Source organism: Astatotilapia calliptera, chromosome 3 (genome assembly GCF_900246225.1).
Source record: "Astatotilapia calliptera chromosome 3, fAstCal1.2, whole genome shotgun sequence".
Classification (NCBI taxonomy): Eukaryota; Metazoa; Chordata; class Actinopteri; order Cichliformes; family Cichlidae; genus Astatotilapia; species Astatotilapia calliptera.
Genome location: NC_039304.1, coordinates 22,707,270 through 22,720,120, shown reverse-complemented (window position 1 = coordinate 22,720,120; position 12,851 = coordinate 22,707,270). Strand labels below are relative to the sequence as shown.

The 12,851-nt window shown below is 37.6% G+C and overlaps 1 protein-coding gene across 3 annotated transcripts in view; it reads right to left on the bottom strand.

Annotated features, from left to right (window-relative positions):
- Positions 1-304: 304 nt before the first annotated feature.
- The window catches only part of LOC113018948 (obscurin-like), a 53,018-nt gene continuing 40,471 nt past the window's right edge, over positions 305-12,851 (bottom strand). For 2 of the 3 annotated variants that reach the window (XM_026162403.1, XM_026162405.1), the window contains 10 exons: positions 11,909-12,157; positions 11,538-11,657; positions 11,409-11,424; positions 11,238-11,305; positions 10,111-10,173; positions 9,955-10,014; positions 5,223-5,288; positions 4,077-4,139; positions 1,046-1,108; positions 305-626 (listed from right to left, as the gene is read on the bottom strand). In XM_026162403.1, coding sequence (XP_026018188.1) covers positions 619-626; positions 1,046-1,108; positions 4,077-4,139; positions 5,223-5,288; positions 9,955-10,014; positions 10,111-10,173; positions 11,238-11,305; positions 11,409-11,424; positions 11,538-11,657; positions 11,909-12,157 — 776 coding nt within the window. In that variant the 3' untranslated portion in view covers positions 305-618. The remainder of the gene's footprint in view (positions 627-1,045; positions 1,109-4,076; positions 4,140-5,222; positions 5,289-9,954; positions 10,015-10,110; positions 10,174-11,237; positions 11,306-11,408; positions 11,425-11,537; positions 11,658-11,908; positions 12,158-12,851) is intronic. The other variant, XM_026162404.1, reaches the window with a different exon arrangement.

Genomic DNA, 12,851 nt, shown 5'->3' with positions numbered 1-12,851 from the left:
AGAATTTACTCTGATTGGATTTTCTAAACACTCGTTTTTCAAAATAATAGAACCCCAGTACTAAATGTCTATTAACTTTAAGCTGTCTCTGTGATTTGCTATTCATATTGTATACATGGTCATTTAGTTGAAAGTTACAAAAGATAAATCCTTTACATTTTTACAATTATATTGTAGAGCTATATCATGATAGAACAAAAACACTGCTCAGGCCAAAATAAAAAAAGATAAAAACCCAAACTATAACTGCATACAATTTCCATGAAGAAATGCATTTATTCACACATTTAAATCCATACGGTATTATATCAGTCCTCTTTTAGGTAATGTTCAAAAACTTTCTATACATGCATTTATAGTATTTCTTTGTACCCATAGAGGAACCTATCTTATGTTACACTGCAAAAGCTAACTTTAAATCATGTTTTATTATTAAATGAATACAGATAATATGAACACTAAATGAAAACACCTTGTCTGTACCATATATTATATATATTGTATACTGTATATTATAATGATGATGACTATCACTAAAAAAACTGTACAAAATACTGAACAAGCTACAGACATTTCTGTATAAGAAGCTTGAGGTTGGTTTTACTGCTACAATTCGGTTCAATGACCTGTAAAACAGCCACAAAAAGGACATAGGGATTATCATTTAGTAACAATATTATAAGCTAAAGAGTACAAATAAATCACTAAATATAACAGTCATGTTAGCTTAATTACAGAGGGCACTTCCTAATTTAACTTCAGAATAAACTGCTTCATCAGCTGATGCATGACTCGAGTTTACTGTGACTGGAGAGAATATTATTTAAAAGGCTTAGCTGTAAACTCATAATAAAAAGTAAGTCTTTAACTCACAGGTCAATTAAGTTAGTTCTCAATTGTATCTGAGACAAATACAGAGTATGACATATTAGTGATACAAACTAAAATGTATTCAAGTAAAAAAATAAGTAAAGCAGATTTTCATGTTATTTATTCCAGTCAAATTTTAAGATCATCACTGGAGAGGATGGCAGGCTTTACTTACGCTGGTTGTTCTTGGATGCTCTTTTATTGTGACGGTTGACCTGGGCATACGTTGGACTGTCTTCTAAAAAGAAATGAGATCTCAGGATGCATTTATGCCGCAGAAAACAATGATATACAGCTGCTGAACTTGTGGACAGCCTTAGAAGTTGACATAAATCGTATGAATTTCATAATATTCTTTACTATTATTATTATTACACAAAACTGTGTGTTTGTTTGTTTGTTTGTTTGTTTTAACCCCCCTGTGTGGCACCATTCCAGGAAGCATATTCATCAAACTCTGACTTTAAAAACAAACAATAAGTTGATTAACTCTGAAATTGGCAACTCTGTGTCTTCTGTTCCAGAACAGCTGATCAGAGTTAGTTCAGTCAAATCTGAATATGTTCACCCGATGCATGAGCAGAGAAAAAAGCAATCATCAGTGGATCCCCAATACTGCAATTCAACATGCCAATGGGTAAAAAAAATAGCAGACCATTCATTTTAATACCGAGGACCAAGAAATAAGATATGACAAGAGATTGATATTCACAATATGAATGTCAATCTTTAAAAACAGAAAAGAAGACAACAGTATTTTTTTTTTCTTAATCCTATCCTGTCTGGCAGCTTTTGCAATCAATGTCATGTCCTCAACAGCTGACCTGTCCTAAGTGGCTCAGTGCAGGGAGTGAGCACTGCTGTAAATAAGTCATTTTGGATTAATCTTGCACTACGGATCGGGAGGAGAGCACTGCACAAGAGTCGGGAATTTTGCCACGGAAGAAATCGCACTGTTTGTTCTAACACTGTAAATAAATTCACTGCCACAACCAGGAAAGTCCTGCATTTGGGTCCAGTTCCTAACTAAATGTGATAAACTGTTGTTCCAAACACATTTTGGTTTTTCAAGATCAGCTCTATAAATTTGCTATGGGCACTTCCTTTTCAGGGTTTATCTGTTTATTTTGTCACTTTTATCCATGTTATTTCAATTATTACATTGTATATGGTACACAATATGACAATGTCTAAGACAGGACAGCCGGGCAGGGGAGGGGAACCTAATAAAAGGAACGAGTACAAATAGAATTGCACAATGTATCACCAACTGCCACACCGGTAAGAAAAATGAACATACAGCACCTGGAACACAAAAATTCAAAAAATGCACCTATACTTGGTACTAACTGAATGAATGTGGAAGCAGTCATGTTAAGTACACAAAATAGCAAACTAATTCAAGTCTAGGATTTCAGTTCTTGTTAAAACATAAACTTCTGCAAATTACCGTAATTGTCGGGCTATAAGCCGCTACTTTTTGCACAAGCTTTGAACCCTGCGGCTTTTAGTCAGGTGCGGCTTTTCTATGGATTGTCCATGATTTTTGTGGTATCGTAAGACGATTTGTTTTGTTTGTTCCGCTGTTGTACGGCACTACGTTGCCTGATCGGGGTTCAAGAGTGGTATGTTGGTCACATGTCTGTCCGCCAGGCAACGTAGTGCCGTACGAAGTAGCGCAAAAAAACAAACTTCAAAGTAGCGCTACGCGTTCAGCGGGAGGCGTGGATGATGAGCGGCGATAAACTTGCGAAAAGCAAGTTATGCTCAACTCCACCACTGGATTCTGACAGCGTGGAAAAGTGTGAAAACATCCACGATCACCAACGGATTTCGAAGGGCTGGACTGCTGCATGATGGAGAGGAGGACACCGCCACGGCCCTTCTGAGGGTGTTCGACTCTGACACTAACAACGAGGATTTGTTTGGTTTTGAAAGTGACAACGAAGGAGAGAAGCGGAGAGTGGATGACGAAGCCATCCTGAGCCTGTTCGTTTCCGACACTGGAGAAGAGGACTTTGGTGGTTTTAGTGTGCAGGAAGAAGAGAAAGATGGTGGTGAATGACTGACTTTTCTTCTTGTTAAAGCCGTGTCACTGCACCTGAGCCTAAAAGGTAGGCCGAATCTATTTTTCTGGTGTGCTATAGGTTATTGTTATGTACTACATTTGTTACTCATTTATGAAGCACAGTACATGTTTCATACTTGTAATTACCGCTACTTGTACATATACCTAAAAAGTTATGCAAATATGTACCCATAACTTGTTTTTCAAAATATTAATAAAAGTGATGTGTCTCCAAACAGCCATCTCTTTCCTGACAATTCGCTTTGTGCATATTCTCTTACATATGATAAGTCAACATTGAAACACCTGCGGCTTTTAGTCAGGTGCGGCTAATGTATGTACAAAACAGGATTTTCCCCTGATTTTAGCTTGTGCGGCTAATATTCGGGTGCGCTTTGTAGTCCGGTAAATACGGTAATTCACTTGTCAATGCATCTTTATGAATGAGGAAATGAATGTGTCAGTCAGCTGGTTCAAGTCTAGAAGAAGGGGAGGAGTCAGAGAAACTCAGAGTTTATAGAAGAAAACCTGCCAGTGAGCAGGTTAGGTTTACAGAGACTGTCACCCCAGAAACCGACTAAGAGTTGAAGTTAACACTCTTTCTGGAACAGAAAACCCCAGTTTCACTTATTACAACTCAGAGCTGTTAGCTAACCCTGCTTTCTAGAACAGGACAGTACAGACACTAGATAATGCAGAAGATGGACTATAAGACAATCTATGGGTGCACCAACTCTTTGTGTAAGGTACAGATAGAAGAGAAACTACCAAACAAATCTCTTTGAGACTCAGAAGGAACTGATGCATACAGTTGGCCAAAAATTGAAAGGAAAAAAAAACCCTAAACAAAACAACAACACACATCCACAACACAAAAAGGATCAGGCAATTGACAAAGGCAAGCAAACATCAATATCACAGCTTTTGTTAGTGATTTAAACTGTGAGTACATACAAACAAAAAAGTAAAACAGATTCACAATTTTAGAGTTCACAATCATTAATTATGACAGTAAATTATTAATATAAACTAAAATGCATACACAAATAAGAAAAAAGACTTAATTTTTAATCAGAAATTATTATTTTTATAATAATTATCAAGTTCAACACTGGAGATTATAGCAGGCTTTACTTACCCTGGTTTTCCTTAGCTTTTGCTTTATTGTGACGGTTGATCTCGGCATATGTTGGAATGTCTTCTATAATAAGAAAGGAGATTTGAGAATATATTTCTATCAGTGGCTCACTGGCTTACTAAGAATTTTGATTCCCTTGTAGTTGGAGCACACCCTCTGGCCCCCTTTCTTAGAAAGGGGAACCACCAACAGTGAGTGTCCCAGTTCAGAGGCAATGCCCCTGATGTCCATGCAATGTTGCAAAGGAATGTCAACGAAGACAGCCCTACAACATCCAGATCCTCAAGGAACTCAAGGTGAATCTCATCCATCTCCTGCTACCAAGGACCTGTTTAACTACTGACTCCGCCTCCAGTGATGGGTGAGTAATCCCCCTCGCCCCAGACTCAGCACATGATGATTTAATCTTTTTTTTTTCTTTTGGGCCTTTAAATAAAGAGAATTGGGTGTACATGTTTTGTTTGGGATTTTCCCCAGTTTACACAAATGTGTACATATGGGGTCAAAAGTATACATACACTCTTACAAATAATTTGGTAAGAGGTCCTTCAGCAAGTTGCACCTTGATCAAGTGCTTTGGGTCACAATAAGCAAGCTTCTGGATTAATTTTTGAGATCAAGCTTTTGGGAAAGCCATTCCAAAGGTTTACTTTTAGCCTGCTTTATCGATTAAAAAAATAACTTTGATCTGTGGTTGTTATCATTGTCCTGTTGAAACACTCAGTTGTGCCCAAGTTTAAACCCTCTAGCTACTGAGTAAGGGTGAAGTTTAAGAATTTAGAGGTAGTCCTCCTTTCATTATTCTAACCACTTCCAGACCTTGGCAAGGTGGTGAGAAATTTGAATAACTTGTACTTACATACAGTTGTTTAGGACTGTCCCATTGGAAAGTTCATTCCCGAAGCTCAAAGTTCTGACATTAGCCCAATTGAAAATATGTTGACTTCACTTAACTGTGTCAAAAGAAATTAATAAAAGCTGAGAACTACCATGATACTCATGCCCTTGATGAGTGTATGTAAACTTTTGACCACAGCTATATGTGTATGTGTATATATACATGTATGTATGTTTATATGTATGTGATTAAATGTGAATGCACTTCTATAACTTATAGATTTTTATATAGACTTATATATTTATTACCGAGACTGCTTTCTAATCTGACTTCGGAGTAAAGTTCCTCATTAGATGCTGCAGGACTTGATTTTTCTGTGAATGGAGAGAAGATCATTTAAAGCACTGATCTGCAGTGTTATGATTACCAATTATAATGTACTTGAAAGGAAGACAATTGATATCTCTACTAAGGAAAAGAAAGAAGGAGTATGATAGCATCAACTGATTTACAAATCTTGATGTAAACTGTGACTACAGACATAAAAATGCATAAAAAGATTTATATTTTCAAGAAAAGATAAGCATATTGAAAAATATTCAGTGGGACTGATGACAGATGTTGCCAGTTATTTCCTTTCTTTACTTTTTTGGGTGGTGTGTGACCTCAACATAAATCAGACTCATATTAAAAAAAAAAAAAAAAGTCAGATTTTTTTCATCCAAAATGTGATACAGAGCTGTTGAATTAATAAACAGATTCAGAGGTGGACTAAAACTATTTTTAAGACACTGAAAAGAAAATCAGCTTTTTGTCACTGACACCGCAGCTAATGCATGCTTATTGATTTTATATATAAGATAAAACAATGTAACAAAAGATTTCTTTGTTGTAAAAATAATTCTCAGCAATAAATATTATACCATTGTGAATCCTGTTTATTTCTCCTTTAATGGTGTCACATTTGTAAGGAAAATGTATTTGTGAGTTGAGCAGCAGCAGAGCTGGGGTGGCGGTAGCTCAGGTGGTGGAGCGGGTCACCTACTCACCGGAAGGTTGGTGGTTTGATCCCAGGCTCCTTTAGTCTACATGCCAAATATCCTTGGGCAAGATATTAACCCCATTTTGCCCTCCGATGCATCCATCGGAGTGTGAATGCGAGTGAATGTTTGATAGAAACACTAAAAACCTTAGATAACGCGCTTGTATGATTGGGTTAGAATGCAGCTTAGAATGCACGAGTTGTATAAAGTGCTTTGAGTGCTCAGTGAGAGTAGAAAAGTGCTACATAAGAACCAGTCCATTTACCATTTAGTTGAGTATGTGGCCTGCGTCCAAGAAAAAAATCCATGCCAAATGTTCTCTGCCAGTGTAATGGTAAATGGACTGACTCTTATATAGCGCTTTTCTACTCTCCAGGAGTAAGCACTCTTTACAACATGCCACATCACCCAATCACACCCATTCTCACAAGCACTTTCTCTAAACTCAGTGCTTCCTACATTCATTCACACATTCATACTCCGATGAATGCATCGGAGAGCAAAGGATAGGTACTAGTTGCACATTCTAATCTTGATATCTCTCTTCATTGAAATGACCGCCAATGATGAAAAGACTTGTTTTTCCATTGAGGGAGAGGTTGCTCCCAAACCGTCATACTAGCTCTACCCTGTCAGTCCAGCATATAGCATAGTGCTCTTAGTGTCTTCTCAACACTTTGACTCTATAATCCATAAGTAGAATCTTGACTCATTGCTGAACACAACTTTCCTCCATATGTTCAGGTTCTAGTGCACAAGTTGCTGACACCAGTATAAGTGGGCCTGATTGTGAAGAACAATTATGGCAGGGCCTCCTGGCAGCTCCATGAGACTGGAGATTTGGTCTGTGAAATTTATTTTGGGTACAATGAGCTATCAGTTATATCATTTTGCAAACCTTAACTGCAAATCTGTAGAAGATGTTTCCTGAGTGCTGACAGGGTAAGGAAACGGTCTTCTTGTGGTGTGATCTTTTTGGGAAGACATCCTCCATTACAAGGATCTTCCTCTTCAATTTGGAGATGGTACCAGGGCCAAATCTGAATAACACTGGAACATTTTGTGGAACTCCAGCTTGAAGTTGACCTATTGCATGGGCAATATCAGTCAAATGTGACATGCTTGGTGCAGATACCAACTGACAGCTGTAGCAGTCTATCCTCACAGGCGCTACTAATCAGGCCCCACTCAGTCACCGGACTGCCAGCCCCTGTAGTAGTTTTTCATGGGCACAACCAGCATACTCAGCTTTATTGCTCAAATGCAATTTCCTTACAAATGTGGTACCATTTAAGGGACCATTTAACAGACTTAATTGCCAAGAAGCCTTTTACAACAAAAAATAATCAACCACATAAAAACGTCCTCTTTTTTTCTCATATATATATATATATATACTGAGGGGATTGAACTACCAGAAGGCAACATTGCAGACATAGAGGACAGTTACAAATACCTGGGGATCCCGCAGGCAAATGGGAACCATGAAGAGGCCGCTAGAAAGGCTGCAACCACCAACTACCTGCAGAGGGTCAGGCAAGTCCTGAGGAGTCAGCTGAATGGTAAGAACAAGATCCGGGCCATCAACACGTACGCCCTGCCCGTGATCAGGTACCCTGCTGGGGTAATAGGCTGGCCAAAGGAGGAGATAGAAGCCACTGACATAAAGACAAGAAAGCTCCTTACCATGCATGGAGGGTTTCACCCCAAGTCCAGCACCCTGAGGCTGTACGCTAAGCGGAAGGAAGGGGGCTGGGTGCTGAGTGTCAGCACCACAGTCCAGGATGAGACAACGAACATCCAAGAATACATTGGGAAGATGGCCCCAACTGACCGAGTGCTCAGTGAATACCTCAGGCAGCAGAAACCCAAGAAAGAGGAGGGAGACGAGGAACCATCATGGAAGGACAGGCCCCTGCACGGTATGTACCACCGGCAGATAGAGGAGGTGGCTGATATCCAGAAATCCTACCAGTGGCTGGACAAAGCTGGACTGAAAGACAGCACAGAGGCACTAATCATGGCAGCACAAGAACAAGCTCTGAGTACAAGATCCATAGAGGCTGGGGTCTATCACACCAGGCAAGACCCCAGGTGCAGGCTGTGTAAAGATGCCCCAGAGACAATCCAGCACATAACAGCAGGGTGCAAGATGCTAGCAGGCAAGGCATACATGGAACGCCATAACCAAGTGGCCGGCATAGTGTACAGGAACATCTGTGCCGAGTATAACCTGGAAGTCCCGAGGTCAAAATGGGAGATGCCCCCAAGGGTGGTGGAGAATGACCGAGCTAAGATCCTGTGGGACTTCCAGATACAGACGGACAAAATGGTGGTGGCTAACCAACCGGACATAGTGGTGGTAGAAAAAAAAGAAGAAGACGGCCGTAGTGATCGATGTAGCGGTTCCGAATGACAGCAATATCAGGAAGAAGGAACACGAGAAGCTGGAGAAATACCAAGGGCTCAGAGAAGAGCTCGAGAGGATGTGGAGGGTGAAGGTAACGGTGGTCCCCGTGGTAATCGGAGCACTAGGTGCGGTGACTCCCAAGCTAGGCGAGTGGCTCCAGCAGATCCCGGGAATAACATCGGAGATCTCTGTCCAGAAGAGCGCAGTCCTGGGAACAGCTAAGATACTGCGCAGGACCCTCAAGCTCCCAGGCCTCTGGTAGAGGACCCGAGCTTGAAGGATAAACCGCCCGCAGGGGCGTGCTGGGTGTTTTATATATATATATGCACCCCTAATAAATATATATATATATATATATATATATATATATATATATATATATATATATATATATATATATATATATATATATATATATATATATATATATATATTTATTTATTAGGGGTGCAACGTCGTATGACCCTGAAGGTAAGCGCGTCATGGACTAAAGTAAAACAGTATGTCTGATGTGCCACGCAATGCTCAATTACATTGGTGGGAACTAGTGTGATAGCGCAGTTAGCTCGTTAACGTGTTGGCCGTCCAGCCCCACGCACGGGGCGATCCGCGGTAGCTCGTTAACGGAGATTTGCCGTGTTGTGGCATTAACGTCATTTCAGATTAACGCTGACAGCACTAGTGGGAACACAACGAATATGACTGCACATTTACGGCGACAGCATGCTAGTGCAAAGACAAGTGAAAGCAGACAAAAACAACAAGCACGCATGCTACAAACTTTACCCGAGTCATTTAGACAGCCGTTAGCACATGATTCTCCTCATGGGGACCGGATGTGTTTAATATGCTGCTGAGAATATAGCCCAGAAGAAGCGTATAGTATAGCTGTTATTTTGGAAAGAGCCATTTCTCTGTAATAAACTCTCTTTTCCAAAGATGAGTGATTCCTCAATCAGATATATATATATATTTTTTTATTACTTTGTTGTTTCAGCAACATTAAATTTAAAAACTGTACTTTTGAGTTAAAATATATATTTATAATTTTAATAAATGACAAATTAAAAAGGCATGAACAATTTTTTTTCGTATCGAAAAAATATCGAACCGTGACACCAAAGTATCGAACCGAACTGAATTTTGTATATCGTTGCACCCCTAATATATATATATATATATATATATATATATATATATATATATATATATATATATATATATATATATCATACAGTATGTATGAGTTCATGTACAACCTGCAAACAACCAGCAAAATAAAAAATCCAATAAATTTTATTCTAGGAATATGAATAGAGAGTGAAAACATAGGAAAAAGCTATTTATCTGTCATGCATATATCTAAGAAACAAATGGAAAGCAACTATAAATCACAAATTGGTTGAAAAATACTGTATATAAAGCAGGCAAATGTAATAATATCCAAAATATCCAAATGATCTTCGATGTGTGCAAGATTCAACTCTGGTAATATTTATTAATCCTATGAAAGTAGCCAAGCTTGGTAACTGCTAAGCTGACCTGAAACTGCATGCAATGCAAACAATGAGACTGTTATGACTTTACCTTCAACTCCCACCTTCACCTCTGAGTAAATAGTATGCTCCTGTGATTTATGACGCTTCCCTGTTTAGATAATCATATGAAAAACTTTAATAATTTGAACTTTCTCAATTATGAAAAATTATATATTCATGTTCAATGTTTTTTTTACATACTCACTCTTTTTTCCAACATGTTTAAGCTGAATTACAGAGTATGTAACATCGTGTATTTCACCTGCACCTGTAATGCAAATATATCACATGGAATTAGTTTCCTTAAATTAGAGAAACAAAAATAAAAATACTAACAACAAGAAGATAGCTTTATTTGTAACTACTTTATATATTAAATCATCTCCAGTTTTTTTCCCACATGGGTTACTGATTCATTGTTATGCCTTTTGGTCAAAAGTCAGTAGTTAGTGCATAGTCTGATTAAGTTACATAAGCAAGGTGATAAATAAGTTCAAAGTTAAGAAATATTATAAGTGATTCATGTTAAAAACAGTTAAAATGTCTGGGTTCGAAATTTGCTCAGAGTGAGTCATCGTTATCACAAGTGATCTTTGTGGAGCGAGGGAGCGCTCTGATCATTAACCTATCTTTGACGTATTTTCTCCGTTAATCCTGTGAAAAGTGCTTCGGCAGTATTAAAAGAGTGAACGAGTTCATGTACACGCTAAGAGTGCCCTACACGCTTGTACCTTGGAAAACGTTCGTCTTTGTGAGTATTAATGTGTTCAGAAACAACCTTTATATGTGTTTACCTGGAGTGAACTGCGATGCTAATGTAACGCACGTGTTAAGCTAGGCTAATCTTTAAGTTTGTCATTAAGATGTGTATTAGCTAGCAATTTATTTTCACTTTCTGTATATTTCAGTTACAAATAAGAAATAGCAAGGAGAAGCCTTGAGAGAGGATAAGGTTTTAAAGGATCTTCATGAAAAGCAAGAAAAGCAAGCCTTGTGTGGAAGATCTAGTCTATTTTGTTCGCTAGCTGTCTAGCTTCACATGATCACATGTCGTGAGGGCAGCATAGTCATAATGGTGTTATAGTATGTGTAATTAATATACAACAATAACCTTTGTAGATTTTTTCAATCAAGTAATAAAGGATACAATCAGGTATAAAAAAAAATCTGGTTTATTGTCATTTTACTTTAGTTCAACTGAAAAAAGTTTCATTCTCACAGCTTTTGATTTTTAAATATATATTTTAAATAACATTCTTTTGAAAACAGGTGACCAAAAACTGAAGCAAAGAATTAGAGTTAAGGGTAAATGAAACTTAAAGAAGAACTGACCATGGTCAAGACAGTTGTGTTTGTGAATTTCACTCTGGTTGACTACATGATTGGTGGTGGTCATTGGACTGTATGGCATAATAAAAACATAACAATTACATGCAAAAAGTCTGATGAACGCATGCATTGCAGGTTAATAAATATATTTACTACAATAAAAAAAATACCAACCTGATGAAGCCTGAATCTGTAAAAAAAGACAATTGTTTCGCTGTTAATGTAAATAAAATTCCCTGTTATAAATGTCGCAGTTATCTTTACATTTAAATTTTGAAGTTTGAATCAAGGAAAAGGTCTCACCCTTTTTTTTTCTAAAGTGATAAAACGAGAGCAGGACAATAATAAAGACAGAGATTCCACAAGCCAATCCAACAATCAACCACACAGGCAAAGAAGAGCTTTCAGGACATAACACACCTACTGCAAATTCAAAGAAATAATAACAACAATAGAAATAAAATAATAATAATTATTAGAAAAAACATTTAAAATGGTAAGATAATTGCAAAAGTAGAATCAAATGACTTCAAACTTCAAAACAGCCAACATTCTTTATGGAGAGCACATCACTTTATTCTTTATGATGACTGTACTTAATGATAATCATGCTAGTTCTCAAATATCAAAATGGTTTACAAAAAAACTCCATCAAATGTTTTGATCCTGCTCACCTTTAACTGACATCCAGCTCTGTGCTGACTCTCTTCCTGAGTACTGACACTTGTAGAAACCTTCATCAGACTTTGACACTGCAGAGATCTTCAGCTCCCCTCGGGGATCATTTTCAATAAGTTTGTCATTGTGATAGAAAAACACATTGGAAAGTATTTTTTGTGTTCTCAAACTGCAGCTCAGACTAACAGAAGCTCCCTCAGTCACAGGATGAACAGGACTCACCAGGATTGGACCATTACCATCATCTGTGAAACAATCACACACAATTGTTTCAGTCACATCAGCTGGTGCACACTTTTAGAAAAGAAAAGAAAAAAGAAAGAAGACATAATATAGGAAGAGATAAGAATAGATTGCACAAATGCTACAAATGGCTTTTAAAATCAATCTCTGATTTCCAATCCTGAATATTTAAAAACTATTTTCTGTTTTGTTGCTTACAAATAACCGCACAAACCAGTACAAATTAATTGGGTTCGATTATAATAGTAGTTTTTAATAGTTAAAATAGTTGTGAGTATGTTAACCCTTTGAGGTCCACACCAAGAAAAAAGCAATGGAAAAAAAAAATTCTCTTTGCATTTCTTATTGACTTGGGTGAGTAATAACCACAATCAATATTTTTTTTCAATAGACCCTGTAGTTTTTAAAATATTGATCTCTACTAAATGGTTGAGATGTCACTTAATGGTTAACGTATGAAATGTCATGCAAATACAAGTACAGTAGATAATACAGTTGTAAAGAAAAATCAAATAAAGGGCCAAATTATAATTCAATTAATAACAAAAACTATCCAGGGCATTGGATACTAGGGCTGGGCCATATTATACTGTTCACGGTAATACCGGTATAATGTTAGGCAACGATAGGAAAATGAAATATCGCGATAGAATGAGTAAAACGCGCATGTGCAGTGCCTTTGTTTTCATACGCACA